This window comes from Oenanthe melanoleuca, chromosome Z, assembly GCF_029582105.1.
Source record: "Oenanthe melanoleuca isolate GR-GAL-2019-014 chromosome Z, OMel1.0, whole genome shotgun sequence".
In the NCBI taxonomy this organism is placed as follows: Eukaryota; Metazoa; Chordata; class Aves; order Passeriformes; family Muscicapidae; genus Oenanthe; species Oenanthe melanoleuca.
This window is the reverse complement of record NC_079362.1, coordinates 75,746,377-75,761,733: the sequence shown is the minus strand read 5'-3', so window position 1 is coordinate 75,761,733 and position 15,357 is coordinate 75,746,377. Positions and strand designations below refer to the sequence as shown.

The 15,357-nt window shown below is 46.0% G+C and overlaps 1 protein-coding gene across 1 annotated transcript in view; it reads left to right on the top strand.

Annotated features, from left to right (window-relative positions):
* MYO5B (myosin VB) overlaps nt 1-15,357 on the top strand; it is a 156,309-nt gene that overhangs the window by 30,747 nt on the left and 110,205 nt on the right. Inside the window, exons 2-4 of the mRNA XM_056514136.1 lie at nt 775-885; nt 3,752-3,923; nt 6,473-6,617. Of these exons, the coding sequence (XP_056370111.1) occupies nt 775-885; nt 3,752-3,923; nt 6,473-6,617 (428 nt within the window). The remainder of the gene's footprint in view (nt 1-774; nt 886-3,751; nt 3,924-6,472; nt 6,618-15,357) is intronic.

Genomic DNA, 15,357 nt, shown 5'->3' with positions numbered 1-15,357 from the left:
CAGTGTTTTTTGGGGGGTCCTGTTGGCTGTGCAGGCTGGATGAGTCCAGCACCAGCCAAAACCCCCTGGGGCACTTGGGCAGGGCTGCACAGATTTTCCTTGGGGCTCCTCCCTTGGTGGCCCTGACTCTGGAGATGCAAAAAAAAAAAGGTTAAATTTAACCTAATTCACTAATTCCTTTAAGTCTGAGCGTGGTGTTAGTTCACCTCCAGCTGGAGGAGGTGGCTTTGGTGTCTTCATTTTCCTGCCTCTGTCCTTGGCTGTGGGTTTGGGTCAGGATTGCTCTGTGGGCACCAAACTGCCCTGATTGAGCAAAATAAACACACTTTGGTGTAGGTGGGAGTGAATTGTGTTATTTCATAAAAGCCTCCTGGAAGGCTGTTTTTTTTTTTTTTTTTTTTTTTTTTTTTTTTTTTTTTTTTTTTTTTTTTTTTTTTTGTTTTGTTTTGTTTTGTTTTGTTTTGTTTTTTTTTTTTCCCCAGGGAAATTAAATTGTACCTTGAGACTTTATCCTGCTTTGTTAGATTGGTAACAATCAGTGTACATCTTGTACAGGAGAAAATTAGACTGAAAAATTAGACTTCTGGTCTGTAATTTACCCCAAGAACTAAAACCAGATTTATTTTTTCTTTTACTAAAATAAATGGTTTAGCTGCATTGACTTTACAATGACTGTGAGACTGTATTAATGGAAAATTAATTTATTTCTCATTTAATTTCCCGAGGTTTCATCGTGTTTAAACTTTTTCTTTCTTTTCTTTTTCACCTCTCCAGTACACTAGGGTTTGGATTCCTGACCCTGATGAAGTTTGGAAATCAGCAGAAATTATCCAGGATTACAAAGAAGGAGATAAAAGCCTCCAGCTGAAACTTGAAGATGAAACTGTAAGCTTTCGAATGCCATTATTCTTTTTAGTAATTTAAAGCTTCGAATTAATGTGTGAAGAAGCCTGAGCCATCTCCTAGTTTCTGTGAAGTGTTTTAAAACGTGTTTTATTGCCTTAACACTTCCAGCTTTTCCCTGGCTGCTCCCTCCCCAGACACTTGTGTTGCAGTAGGTTGTGAGAAAAACCCTTGACCCCCATCATCTCTTTTCATCTCCTGGCAAACTGGTAACAGCCTGTGATACCAGGACACATGTTTTTTATGGCAGCAGCAGCGTGTCAGGAATGGCAGTTTGTGCTTTTTGCTGCGTGGAGAGCACGGCTGGTGGCACTGATGGAAAACCCACACACGGCTCAGGGGTGGCTGCTGTGCTACAGCCTCCTCCACGCCTTGCCTTACGTAAACCCCTCTCTCCTTGGCTTTGTTTTCAAACAAGGAAAGCTGTAAAAGAGAAAAAAACCACACAAAACTCATTTAAATGTAGATGTGCAGCCAGCTATTGATCATCCCAGGAGCAGGGTGGAGGCTGGGGAGGGGCAGCTGCTTCTGCTCCACACAGAATCCTGGTGGAGTGGGACGCTGAGTTTCAGCAGGAGTTGCAGATGAAGTTAGCCATGGCATTTGCATCATCTGGGGAGGCAGCAGCCATGCCCTGTACCCACCGTGAGCTGTTGGTGTAGCAGGGAGAATAAATACATTTTTCATGAAGGTTTTCGCCTGAACCCTCTTTCTTCTTGGGCAAGTGGGGCTTCCTGAGCTGTCTAGAGTGAGATCTGGTAGTAGAGACCACCCTCTACAGATTCACATGTTCCAAGTAATTCCCATCCCCTCCAAGCCAGACTTTTCCCCAGTGTGGGGAGCATTTTCACCCTAATGGGAAGATGGAGAAGAGGAATGAGCTGTGGCTCTTCAGAGCAGTTTTTCTTTCAGAGCAGCTCGAGCAGGGGCAGTGTGTGAGCCTGCCAGGCTTGCAGGGAGTGCTGTTGATGTTGGGATCTGCACCCAGGGCTCGGTGCTGCTGCTTTTTGCCCTGCCCAGTCTGCTCTTCCAGCATAGGGCACACATTTCTGGGGAGGATAAAGGATGGAGGATGCTTGATGCCTTTCTTACCTTCCACGGTGATAAATCTGGATGAGGAGATGCACAGATGCCACCCTGCAATCCCTTGGAAGCACCAGGCACAGAATAATCATTTTATCATGGTTCGGGTTGGAAGGACCTTAAAGTTCATCCCATTCCACCTCCTGCCATAGCAGGAACACCTTCCACTGTCCCAGGTTGCTCCAAGCACTGTCCAACCTGGCCTGGGACATTTCCAGGGATCCAGGGATAGCCACAGCTGCTCTGGGAACTCTGTGCCTGCTCCTATTGCTGAGTGCCACAGCCCCATCCTCCCTTCCTGGCTGAGATCTCCTGCAGTTTTAGTACTTTAGTGCAGGAATTATTTTCTTTTCCTCTTTAATCTGGATATTTACCTGGAAATTAAAGGGGCTGAGGAGTCCTGCAAGGTCTAATCTTTTTGTGCAGCTGAGTTCAGGATCAGCAACATTAAAGTACAAGGAGATGAAAGGCTTACCAGGTGTTGCAGGCAGCAGCCTAATAAGCATGTCACAGTCGTGGTGAAACATGGAACATCTCATTTTGGGGTTGTGCAGGAGACCCAAGGTCTCTGGGAGTGCCCTGTTTGGTGCTTTCCTGTGTGAAGTCCTGCCTTGATCTGTGCCATGTTGGACTGAAAAGCTCCTGCAAAAGGGAACAGCCCTCACATGCACGAGGCTGGAGATGCCCAGCACACGTTTCTTCAGGGGATTCAAAGCTGTAGAAAGCCCTTTGTTCCTGCCAGCCAACATGCATTACCCAGCTCTTCAGTGCTTCCTTTTGTCCTTGTGCTCCAAGCCAGTCTTCGTGGGGTTTGTGGTTTCTGGCTCTGCTCTGCATGCAGGAGCACTCCCTCCCAGCCAAGAGCTGACTTGTAAATATCACAGGGCATCCCTGGTGTGCTCGCCATTAAGATGTGAGACTGAGTGCAAACCCTTGAAAATTGGCATCGACAAGGTGGAGCTGGAGGATAAATCCAGCCTGTCCTCGTGCACTTGGGTCAGCTTTCCTTGTGCACAGGCAGTGACCCAGTGCAGTGGTTTTGCTTGGAAACAGGGATTCCTCCCTTCTGGTGGGAGCTGAACATCCTTTCCGAGGCATGCTGTGCTAAGCAGCATCACTGGCAATTTTTTTACCCTCCCCTGTAAAGAAAAAAAAAAAATACACTTTTTTTTTAGCTGATGGCTCTGTTGCTCATTTGGGGACGAGTCAAAAATAGCATAAGGCTGCCCATATGCCAACTTCAGCAGTGTAACCTGGCTCTCAGACACTTCACCAGCAGGAACTCCCTGCTTCTCCACGTCCTCTCTGCCTCAAGGGGTGTCAGGTTTCAGGTAGAACAGTATCTTGAGTTAAAAATGAGCTGGGAGATCGCTGTGATGGTAAGAACACGGTCTAGTTTGGAATGCTGTTCCAAGAGCAAGATGCTTAGATCAGATGAAGCTGTGGGTTTCTGTACAGTGCCTGTCACTGCTCAGAGCTGGCCAAAGGCTGTTTGTCCCCAGGCTGGCCTGAGAAAGGGTCAGGTATGGCCAGGTTGGTGCTTTGGACCATCAGTGTCCACCAGGACCATTTGATGGTCAGCACAAAGCCAGAGGGCTGACCTGGCAGTCTGCCATCCAAGTCCCTATAGCATTTATCATCGTATCACTTTTAATTTAATTTAGAGCAAGGCATGTAAGTATTTTACACTAACCTGGGAAAGCTACCAGCCATTAAAGGAGTTGGTTTTTTTTTGAGCTGCTGTGTTCCTCCTGTGTCTCTCCAGCTCTATGAATACCCCCTGGACCTGCAGGGGAACGAGCTGCCCTTCCTGCGCAACCCAGACATCCTGGAGGGGCAGAACGACCTGACTGTCCTGAGCTACCTGCACGAGCCTGCCGTGCTGCACAACCTCAAAGTCAGGTTCCTCGAGTCCAACCACATCTACACCTACTGTGGTGAGTGTCCAGACCTCATCTTTGGCTCCTGGGAGGTTGTGGGGCCACAGAGAAACCCCTGGGGACCATAAACCAGAGTCTGGGGGTGGTGGGTTTAGGGTGGGTGGGAGGCATGAGGATGTAAAGCCAGAGGTGGCTTTTGAGGCCACTGTGAACTTGCTGAGCTTGTGGTACAGCTGCTCTGGGTGGGAACACCTGGTCAGAGTTTGAGGCAAGCCTTGCATGTGCCTGGCAGCCCCCACAGGGAAAAAGCAGGACTTAAAAAAAAGCAGTGAATAGCTGCATGCCAGAGAGATCCTGCTGAGGAATGTCCATAGCAGGTTTTCCTTCAGAAAAAGTGCAAAAAACCTCCCAGCACTGCCATTTCCTTCCTTTTCTTCACAGCTTTTTCATCTAACTCCCAAATTCAGAGCAGGAGGAGGGCAGGTGTAAACTTGGGTTTGTGATTTTTGGGGAGGGTGCCTTGCCAAAGCTATTCAGGACAGCAGTTACCTGTGGATGGACAGCAACAAGTTCAACTTGAAAAACTGAGAGAAGAGGAAAGAAGGCAATTCATAGAATCCCAGACTTGCTTGGGTTGGAAGGGGTTCTAAGGATTGTCTTGTTCCAACACCCTGCCATGGGTGGGGACATCCCAGGCTGCTCCAGTTCCCATCCAGCCTGGCCTTAGACACTGCCAGGGATGCAGGGACAGCCACAGCTGCTCTGGGCACCCTGTGCCAGGGCCTGCCCACCCTCACAACCAGGAATTCCTTCCCAAAATCCCATCTAGCCCTGTCTTCTGGCAGTGGGAAGCCATTCTCTGTGCCCTGGTGTGTACAGCTGTGACTGTGCTGGAGTCTGGGTTTGCAGAGGAAATGCTTGGCAGGAGGAAATCACTTTTTGAAGCAGTGCCCTGGAAATACAAAACCTCTGTGGCTCTTAGCAATGTTAGCTTTCAGTATTTAATGATGTGTAGTGTTGGATTACTGGCATAACTTGCAGCCTTTTGCAGCTGCCCGTGTGCCTTCTGTACCCAAAATCAGTGAGGTTTCACGAGGGCAGCTTCTCATGAAGGTTCATGATCACCCTGCGTGCAGCATTGATGGAGATACAGGTGTTTGGGCTGTGCAGGGTTATTGCAAAGCTCTCCCTGGATGCAGCACACCTCGTGCTCTGGTTGTGAAGTGGTTGAGAAGGGCAGGAAGGTGCTTGTCTGAAGGGAGGAGAGCCCTTCAGCTTGGCTTGCACCATGGTTTTGGTGAGAAAGGGAGAACTGACCGAGCAGAACGGGGAAGCAAACAGGCAGGAGCAGGGCTGGGGGAGGTGGAGCAGCTGGGCCAGTGTCCTGCAGGGGCAGGGGATGTGACAGTCCCTGACCTTTGCCTTCTGTGCAAAGCCAGGCTGAGTCACCCTCCGGGTGTTTGCTGTGAGCTGAGGGCTCCTGTAATTGCAGCAAGCAATTGGACATGGAACACCCCAGCCAGGTGCTCCTGGAGCTCCTTGCAGGGACACTGAGACTTGCCCTGTAGCTGCCTGGGCTAGAGTAGTTCTGGCTTTGGGCTGATACTGGTCCAGATAGCTCTGAGGGCCCCCAAGGCAGAATTCAGCTTCTCAGCTAGCCAGAAAAGAGACTTTGGGAATTGCAGTAGAGGTTCCAAAAGCAGCTTTATTTCTTCAGAGGATTCTGCCAGCAAAATCCAGTTACATAGCACAGCAAGGGGTTTTATAGATTTCAGGGGGATTGAATTCCTAACCAGCAAAATTATAATTTGAGAATTATCCAATTACTTTAAGATTCTAGGTGAGAAAAGACCAACCATCTAGTGAAGTTAAAGACCAATAGAAACCCTAAATGATAACAGGGGTTTCCCTGGGGAGAGGGGGCATCTCTCATGAAAGGTTTCATTGTCTCAGGGCACAAAATCCCAGTTGCCTTTTCCAGGGACAGCTGTATCATCCACAGTGCCCGACCTGAAACTGCTCAGAGGTGGAGCTTTGTCAGCTGCAGAGCATTCCCACGTGTGGCTTGGGCTCTGCTCAGCTCCCAGCTCGCTGCCTCCTCCAGCGTGCCCAGAGCTGGGGAGCAGGCAGAAATTAAATCCTCAGAGCAGGCTCTGGCATTCCTTTCCTGTGATTTACGTGTTTCAGTTTGGTTTGGGTGCATTCTTTGTTGGCAGTTTTCACTTGCAGACTCAATCCAGGGGAAAACCCAGGATGTTTGTTTGGGTCTAGCAGAGCTTTGCATGCACAGGAATTGCTTTTCTGTCGTGCTGGCTCAGGCTGTGTTGGTCTCCTCACCCCCTCAAAATCTGTCTTCACACAATGGAGATTATTGTATATTTTTGCTCTTCTCACCAGTTTTGTGCATCTCCTTTGTAGCTGCACAGGGGATTACTGCCTTGCTGTTGAAGGAGATTTTGGGATAAGAATTACGAGCCCTTCCCCATTCACCGCACGCCTTTCTCTGTTAACTCCCCATCTTTTCATTTTAAAAATCCAGCTGAGGCAACTGAAACAGCAGCTCCCTGCTTGTTCTGTGACGTGCCTGCCTGTCTGTCTGCCCCCAGGTATCGTGCTGGTGGCCATCAACCCCTACGAGCCCCTGCCCATCTACGAGCAGGATGTCATCTACGCCTACAGCGGCCAGAACATGGGGGACATGGACCCCCACATCTTCGCCGTGGCCGAGGAGGCCTACAAGCAGATGGCCAGGTCAGTGGGGGCCAGCCACGGGGGTTTGGCTCCAGGGTGGGTGGAGATGCCATGGAATGCTCCAGATGCTCCGTGGAGGCAAGGATGTGACAGAGAGCGTGCTGGAGATGAGATATTTCTAATTAATTCTGCCTGACTTCAGCCTGTGGTTGCACCCAGGCTGCTGGGCTGATGGGGGTCCCTGTGGTCCTCAGGGGTTCAGTGGGGGATCCCTCTCTTGTTGCTTCTGGGATGAATTTCCTGGAAGAAATTCAAACCCCTCCGCAAATGCCGTGTTTAATAGCGTAGAGGAAACCACATTTCAGATAATTGGGCGAGATAAACTGATTCCAGAAGATAATGTTAGTTGTTGTTTTATGGAGATTTTGAGTTTTGACTGCCAGATACTTGGAGGTATTTATGCATCCCTCAAAGCAGTGTCTTCACCAGATGGACATGGTGAGAGTTTTGCTTTATTTATTTCCGTGCTTGTTGTGTTGCTGGGGACAAATGTAGGATATTGTTCTTAACATGATCCAAAAGAGAATCTTAGAAGAAACTGAAAATTGTTGTATTTTATTACAGTTCTCAGGACTCACACTGTGTGTTTATGTTTGCTTGTGGATTAGCTGAGATTTTTGTACTCTTGCTTTTAATAGCAAGAGTAAGCATTGAACAATTTTCCAAGGGTTACAACGCTCCTTCTGCTGTGTCTGGGTTTTAGTGGTGAGTTAGGATGCATTTCTAATAAAAATGAGCCAGAGTTCAATCCATAAACGCCTCTGGAGGAGCCCTGCCGTGGCCAGAGGTCGGGTGGATTGTTCCCAGACTGATTCCAGCCTGCAGTTCACTCCTGCAGGTGCTTGTGCTTTGGGTAAAAACGCTTTGAGAAGAGCTCAGGAATTTGGGGAGCTGCCTGTGGAGAGAGGAAGGCTTGGGAAATTGTCCTTGTGTGGTTCCAGACTGGGCAGCAAGCTGCATGGTTCTTTTTAGAAGATACCAGGGTTTTGCTGACCAGCGTGGACAGGACCTGCGTGTTTTCCAGGGCAAGCACCTAAAATATAAAGCAGCACCTCACTTTTCTGGTGAAGCTTGTGCTAGGGAATGCACACTGCTCTCCCACATCCCTGAGGAAATCTGCAGGTGGTGGGCTGGCAGCTCTAGCCAGCAATGCTTGTCTCTGCTTTCCTTCTAATCAGAATAAAGCTGCTTTTGACAGCAGCTCATAATGGATAACTGCTGTCTCTGGGGGTTCAGCCTGCTCTGTTTGCAGGGGGACAGGGAAATAACCACCTTCAGAGCTCTCAGGGAAGGTCCTCTCTGCTCAGTGCTCCTCTGGTGCTCTCTGTTTCGGGCTGTTATTATGGTAATTGCAGGCTTGGGTACAAAAGAGGGTTTCAGACAGGGCTGGGAGGAGATGGGGACATGGATTACAGGAACCTACCTGGTTGTTTGAAATGTGCCTTAAACTGCAGCACACTGGGTTTGAAGTCTGAGCTCTCCTGTTGTGCTCTCTGCAGCTTGATCCCAGCTTTTCCCTCCAAGGAGTGGTGGAGCTGTTGGGTGTGTGGATGGCACAGCTCCTGGGTGATGGACAAAGGGCTTTGAAAAGGCTTTATTTTTGTCCCTTTTTCAGCTGAAATTCTGACTCTCTGGGATGCCTCGTGCCTGCAGCTCAGCTTTAGTCCTTTGGGGTGAGGTGGGTTAAACCTAAACTGCTGCAAAAATACCACTTGTTTTGCAGTTCAGCTTTTAAACAATTGGATTATGTCTGGTGCATCCCTGTAGGTCAGGAATAAAACTCAAGCTTGCCATCTCAGAAGTCAAACTTGCAAGGTGATTAAGAGAGGAAAGCAGTCTGGCCAGTCTTGGGGTTTTTTTTTTAATATTTTGGGTATTTTTATTAGTGGCCCAGAGCACACAGGGAAAGCAAAGTGGAGGGGATTGGATGGGATTGAGTGGATGGCAAGGGAAAAGGGCACAAAACTTAAGACACTCTGTTAAACGAGAAAAATTTGAGGCAATCACATTTTTATTTCTCTGATTTTTGTTTCCTGTGTGGCATGGCCATGCAGGGACAGGGGCAGAGTAAAGCAGTTGGTGTGTGCAAGTGTTAGTGGCTTCCTCTGTGCTTTCTCACTGCCTCAAGCTCAGAGCCCAAGAGATGGGACTGGAGGTGCCTTCACAGCTGTGCCATCCTGTGTTTGCTGTTGTCCTCTCATCAGAAAATGCCAATTTAGAAGAAAAAAACAAAACGAAACAAAAACAAAACAACGACATAAAAAAAAACCCAAACCAAAAATCAAACTAACAAAACAAAACAACAACAAAAAAAACCCCCCAAAACAAAAAACAAACAAACCAAAACAAAAACAAAGCAAAACAAAAATCCAAAAAACAAGAAAATAAAACAAAACAAAAACAAAAAAATGCAAAACAAACAAACAAAAAAAACCAAACAAAAAAACCCCAAAAAAACAAAAAAAACCCCCAAAAAGCTATGGGTGGACTGTATAGGGGGGCTGCAGAGGGTGTGTAACAACACCTGACCCCTTTCTTGAAGTCAAAATTGTTTATAAAGCACCTGAACAGCTACAGTGGACTCAGTGTGTGTTAAAACTCTACCTTAGGTATGAGCTTTTCACTAAAAAGATGCTTTTGCAGCACTTGCATGTGAAACAGCTTAAAAAAAAACAATAAAAAAAGGGCAAGAGATTAAAATTCATATGTGACATCCTCCAGTTTTTTTATTAAATCTTATCTAAAGTACAGAGAGTTCTGCAGCACTTCTAGCTACCAGCTAAATGTGAGCAAAATGGAGGCAAATCTAGCTAGATACAAGGTCCTTTAAATCTAAACAGTCCAATAATGTCCTAACACCTGTATTATTTATACCTTTGACCCAATAACCAAACTCCTGTGACCTGCACTGCAGCACTAACTATCCAACCAAAAACTGTTACTTGAAATTAGGAAGAAGAAGAGACAAAAAACAGAAAGAGACAACACCAAAAACTTCTGTCTTGTCCCTATATTATATATTATATATTATATATTATATATTATATATTATATATTATATATTATATATTATATATTATATATTATATATTTACACTATATATATTATACTATTATATATAATGTAAATATATATATACACACTATAGAATATATAGTATATATAGTATATATAGTATATATACCATATATACTATCTATAGTATATAGTATATAGTATATAGTATATAGTATATAGTATATACTATATACTATATACTATATACTATATACTATATACTGTACTCTATATACTATATATTATACATATACTATATTCTAAAAACTCCAAATTCCAAACTCTTCACTGTGTGACACCACACTTTTATTCAAACTGCACACCAGTGATTTTAACTGCATCACTCAAATTTGGAATCCCTCTCCAAGGCCCCAACTCAAAAGCAGTGTTCTCCAGGGGGTCAGTGCCAGAAAGTTCCATAGAAAGTTCTGCAGAAAGTTCAAAGTTCCCAGGCTTCAGGGCTCCACACAGAAGGTGTTTGCCCTGCTTGGAGCAGTGTGAAAGCTGTGCCATGGTCACACAGAGAGCCAGCACAGCCACTGATGCCCTGGCTGGTTCTTGCTTTTCTTGAGAGGAACAAAAGATCCCTTGTGTGCCCACATCCTCATCCTGGCTCTGATTTCTGTGTGTGTCATCGCTCTGGGCAGGAGCCTGGAGCCTGGCAGAAATTCCCTCTTGAAAACCTGCATTTCTGCTGCAGTCAGCCTGACCTGAGCAGCACAGGTTCCACACTGCCCTGTGCTGGCACTGCTGGGACACCTCCAGTGCTGGGCACAGCTCTGGAACCCTCAGGACAAGAGAGACACCGAGGGGCTGGAGCGTGTCCAGGGCAGGGACGGAGCTGGGGAAGGGGCTGGAGCCCCAGGAGAGGCTGAGGGAGCTGGAAAGGGGCTGAGCCTGGAGAAAAGGAGGCTCAGGGGGGACCTTGTGGCTCTGCACAGCTCCCTGACAGGAGGGGACAGCCAGGGGGATTTGGGATCTTATCCCAGGGAACAGGGACAGGAGGAGAGGGAATGGCCTCAGGGCCAGGGGGGGCTCAGGGTGGACACCAGGAGGAATTTATCCATGGAAAGGGTGGTCAGGGATTAGAAGGATCTGCACAGGGGGATTTGGGGTCTCCATCCCTGGAGGTGTCCAAGGAAGGGCTGGAGGTGACACCCAGGTTGGGGGACGAGGTGGGGATGGGGCACAGCTGGAGCTCCATGACTTGGGAGGGCTTTTCCAACCTCAGAGAGTCCAAGATTCCTGCTCTGACCCCTGTCCCTCTCTGTGAATGTGACCCACTAGCTGTTTCCAGCTCCATGGAGGGAGTTTGGATGGGGGCAGTGCAGCACCAGCTTCCCCCTCCCAGCCTTTGGGAGCTGCAGCTGGATTTTTAGTTATACATTCCCCATCTTGTCTGCAGCTCCATTTTAATTACTCCCAGCTTGACTTTTCAGTGTGGTCACCGTGTTTTGACATGATGCTGGGCTGAGTCTCTTAGGAAAATCACTACAGTGAATATATTTGTGTGACTTTCTGCCTTTGGCCCTTGTCTCTTCTTTATGTACCAGTTGGGTTCATTCTGGGCACAAGCCAGAAATTGCTAATCCATGTAAGGTTTCTTAATGCTTCTGGGTTTGGTGAGGCTTTTCTATTTTTATTGTTATTGTTATTTTTATTGTTATTTTTATTTTTTCTTTTTCTTTTTCTTTTTCTTTTTCTTTTTCTTTTTCTTTTTCTTTTTCTTTTTCTTTTTCTTTTTCTTTTTCTTTTTCTTTTTCTTTTTCTTTTTCTTTTTCTTTTTCTTTTTCTTTTTCTTTTTCTTTTTCTTTTTCTTTTTCTTCTTCTTTTTCTTTTTCTTTTTCTTTTTCTTTTTCCTTTTCCTTTTCTTTTTCTTTTTCTTTTTCTTTTTCTTTTTCTTTTTCTTTTTCTTTTTCTTTTTCTTTTTATATTATTTTGTTGGTTTGTTTGTTGGTTTGGTTTGGTTTGGTTTGATTTGGTTTGGGGTTTTTTGTTTTGTTTTGGTTTTTTGTTTTGTTTTGTTTTGTTTTTTTTGTTTTGGCTTTTTCCTTGGTTTTGTTTTGTTGCTGTTGTTTCATGGTGTTTTTTTTTTTTTGGTTGCTTTTTTTGGGGGGGGGGTTTGTTTATTTATTTATTTATTTATTTATTTATTTATTTATCTATCTATTTATTTATCCGTGTATTTATGTATTTATTTAAATAAAACCCATGCATTATACTTAATATCATACAGAACTGAGCAGCAGCAGGTGAGAGAGGCACGTTCTGTGGGCAGTGGAGCAGAAGAATGGGCCCTCCAGACCTGCCAAACACATCTCAAAAGCAGGGAGCAGGTAGATCTTTGAGAGGTGATCTTTGCCCAAGCCATAAATCAAGCACTGGAGGTGCTGCCAACCCTTTTTGTGTGTTTTCCATGTGGCACCTCTGGGTCTCCCTGTGGCAGGAACATTTTCTCCCATGCAGTGCACAGGTAATTCAGTTCAGGTAATGAGCACAAAGGAGCTCCAGCACCCAGCTCTCACCTGGCACAGACCTCAGGTAAAGAAAAAAAGGAGAAAACTTGTGAAAGTTTTATTGCCTGGTGCATCCATCTGGCTGGTGCTCTCACTGATGCATCCCTGCAAAGCTGCTCCATGTGGCCAGGCAAAAATATCCTGTGTCTGTTTCACATGGAACTGTGTCTTGGGGTGACTTTGTGATGCTTGTGTCCCCAAATGGTCTGGTGGTGTTGAATATGAGTTCTGCAGCTTTAAGAGTGGTTCCAGGAGTGCATGGGGAGAGAAAGAGGTGCAGAGTTTATCAGAGGCTGCACTTGCTCCCCTGCATTCTTCTGTCTGCAGTGGGCAGCAGGACACAGAGAGCTCTTTTGGCTTTTTGGTTGGTTTATCCTGGTTAGCTGAGGCAAAGAAGTTCCCCTGGACTGCTCTTTTCCCTTTTTCTTGGAATTATTCAAAACTCCAATTCGAAATTGCTCTGGACTGAAAACCCAGAGGAGCACCAGGAGCTCACACCTGTGGCTCACCTGGGCTGTGACATTTCCCTGAGAACAGACTGAGTGAGCTGGGCTGTGACCCACAGAAGGGACTCTGCTGAATTTGTCATCTCTTCGCAGCAACAAGAGGTTTTGCTGTTTGGTATTGTTCATTTTTGTGCTGGGAAGTGCTTTGCCTGCTAAATAAACAGGTTTTTTTTCCACTTCTTTCTGCAGAAATATTTTTTCCCAAACCAGTTGTGGGAGGGACTGCTTGAATCTGTTCCTTGCAGGGCCCCCATTCAGAGGTTTCCTCCCAAATTTTCTCTAAACCAGGACAAATATTTATTGGCAACAAACATAGGGCATGATAAAGTGGAAAAAAACCTGTTCTGATTGCATTTTGGTTGTAATTACTCTGTATTGGGGTAAAGCAGTCAGTAACCATGTTTGAGTTCATAATGTCTCGTGGGGTGGAGGCCTTCATGTGTGCCTGGTCCCTAGGTTTTTTTGAGGTATTAATACCTTTCTGGTCCCTAGGTTTATTTTCTTATCTGGAGATAGCTCCAGTAGCGTCCCTAACACATAATTTCTACAGTAGAGTGGCACAAATTAGAATAGCTGTTGTGCTGGGCTCGGTGATAATGATTTATAGAAAGTTTATAAAGCTACTGGAGTTTGTTCCAGGTGTGTTTGGTTTATGGTTTCTTCATCCTGCATCCCAGTTCCAATGGCATGTTTTGGGGGTTTATTAGTAATTGCACCCAGTTTGTTAGAGGAGGAGCAGGGGATTTCAGCCTTTCTTTCTTCTCCTTTGGATCTGTTAAGTAATTTTTGAGAATGTTCAGTTTCCCTTGAATGTCAAGGATATCACCTTCCTGGTATTTTATCTGATAAGCTTCCTCTATATGGTTTGCAGCTTGTCTAGAATAAGATCTGATATGTCCAGAGGGGCTGATGAGACCCCTGACCCAGGCATGGACCCTGCTGTGGAAAATCCTGAGTGGTGCGGGGAATGGGAGAGAATGGGCTGAACCCTGAAGGAATTTTCTGATTCCTCAGCCTGGGAATTTTCACATGAACAAATTCAGAACAATATGAGGCGAGGAAATATCTGGAAGAGAAGTGCCATGATGATTCTAATGAGAATGAGCTCATTGCAATCAGCTGGGCCCTGGCATGCAATAAGCTGGGCTTATGGAATGCTGCTGGATACTGCAGGGCAGCAGAGAGAGGCAGGGGGCAGGGAGATAAATCAGCCAACACCCCAGTTACTCAGGTTGTAGTTAAACCAGACAGTGAGCCTAAGCCAGCAGCTAAACCAGGCAGTGAGCCTAAGCCAGCAGCTAAACCAGATAGTGAGCCTAAGCCAGCAGCTAAACCAGGCAGTGAGCCTAAACCAACAGTTAAACCAGACAGTGAGCCTAAACCAACAGTTAAACCAGGCAGTGAGCCTAAGCCAACAGTTAAACCAGGCAGTGAGCCTAAGCCAACAGTTAAACCAGACAGTGAGCCTAAACCAACAGTTAAACCAGACAGTGAGCCTAAACCAGCAGCTAAACCAGACAGTGAGCCTAAACCAACAGTTAAACCAGTGAGCCTAAACGAGCAGCTAAACCAGACAGTGAGCCTAAACCAACAGTTAAACCAGACAGTGAGCCTAAACGAGCAGCTAAACCAGACAGTGAGCCTAAACCAACAGTTAAACCAGACAGTGAGCCTAAGCCAGCAGCTAAACCAGACAGTGAGCCTAAACCAGCAGTTAAACCAGACAGTGAGCCTAAACGAGCAGCTAAACCAGACAGTGAGCCTAAACCAGCAGTTAAACCAGACAGTAAACCAGACAGTGAGCCTAAGCCAGCAGTTAAACTAGACAGTGAGCCTAAACCAATGGTTGTTGCTCCTACCACGAGAGGCATGAAACACAAAACCAAAACTGCTCAGCCAGTGGAAGATGATGATGATGCAGGGGAAGGACCCTCAAGGCCAGCAAATGACTCAAAATCAGAAGTCATTATTGAGTCCTTTTCATTGAAGAACGTTTGTGGCCTAAGAAAGGATTTCAGCTGATGACCTGATGAATCTCTAATCAGTTGGTCAGTCCATCTTTGGGACACTGAAGGTGAGGCTACAGCTCTGGATGGTTCTGATGGTTCAGGCATTTGGGATCCCTGTCACTGGATCCTGTTATTGGCCCAGGAATGATGAAGGTGCTGAACCCTCACAGTCTCTGGGCACGGGTCCTGGCAAGTGTGGCACAAAGATATCTGTGTGCAGACAATCTCTGCATGCAGCAAACCCAGTGGAAGACCATAGAGCAAGGGATTGAACTCTTGAGAGAAATGGCAGTGGCAAAGATTGTCTTCTCAGATGACCTCACAACTGAGAATCCAGACTTGGTCCCATGTACACGTGGTGTGGTGAAAACTTGCACGACATGGGCCACAAGAATTGGCTTCTGCTTTAGCAATGATGAAGCAGGATGACAGAGAGGAGACCGAGCTTGATATGGCAAAGAAGCTCTGAACAGATGCTGTGCATGGCCCTACACAGGCCAGAATAGCAGCTGTGGAAACACATCTGCAGAAATTAGAAAATGAAGAATCACAAGAAACTCAAAGAGATTAAAGAGTACATTCTCCAAATCTCAGCTGTATGAATCAAAAGTTCTGTCCCCAAAAGTAGAAGTTACACAGATGGGGGGAGAA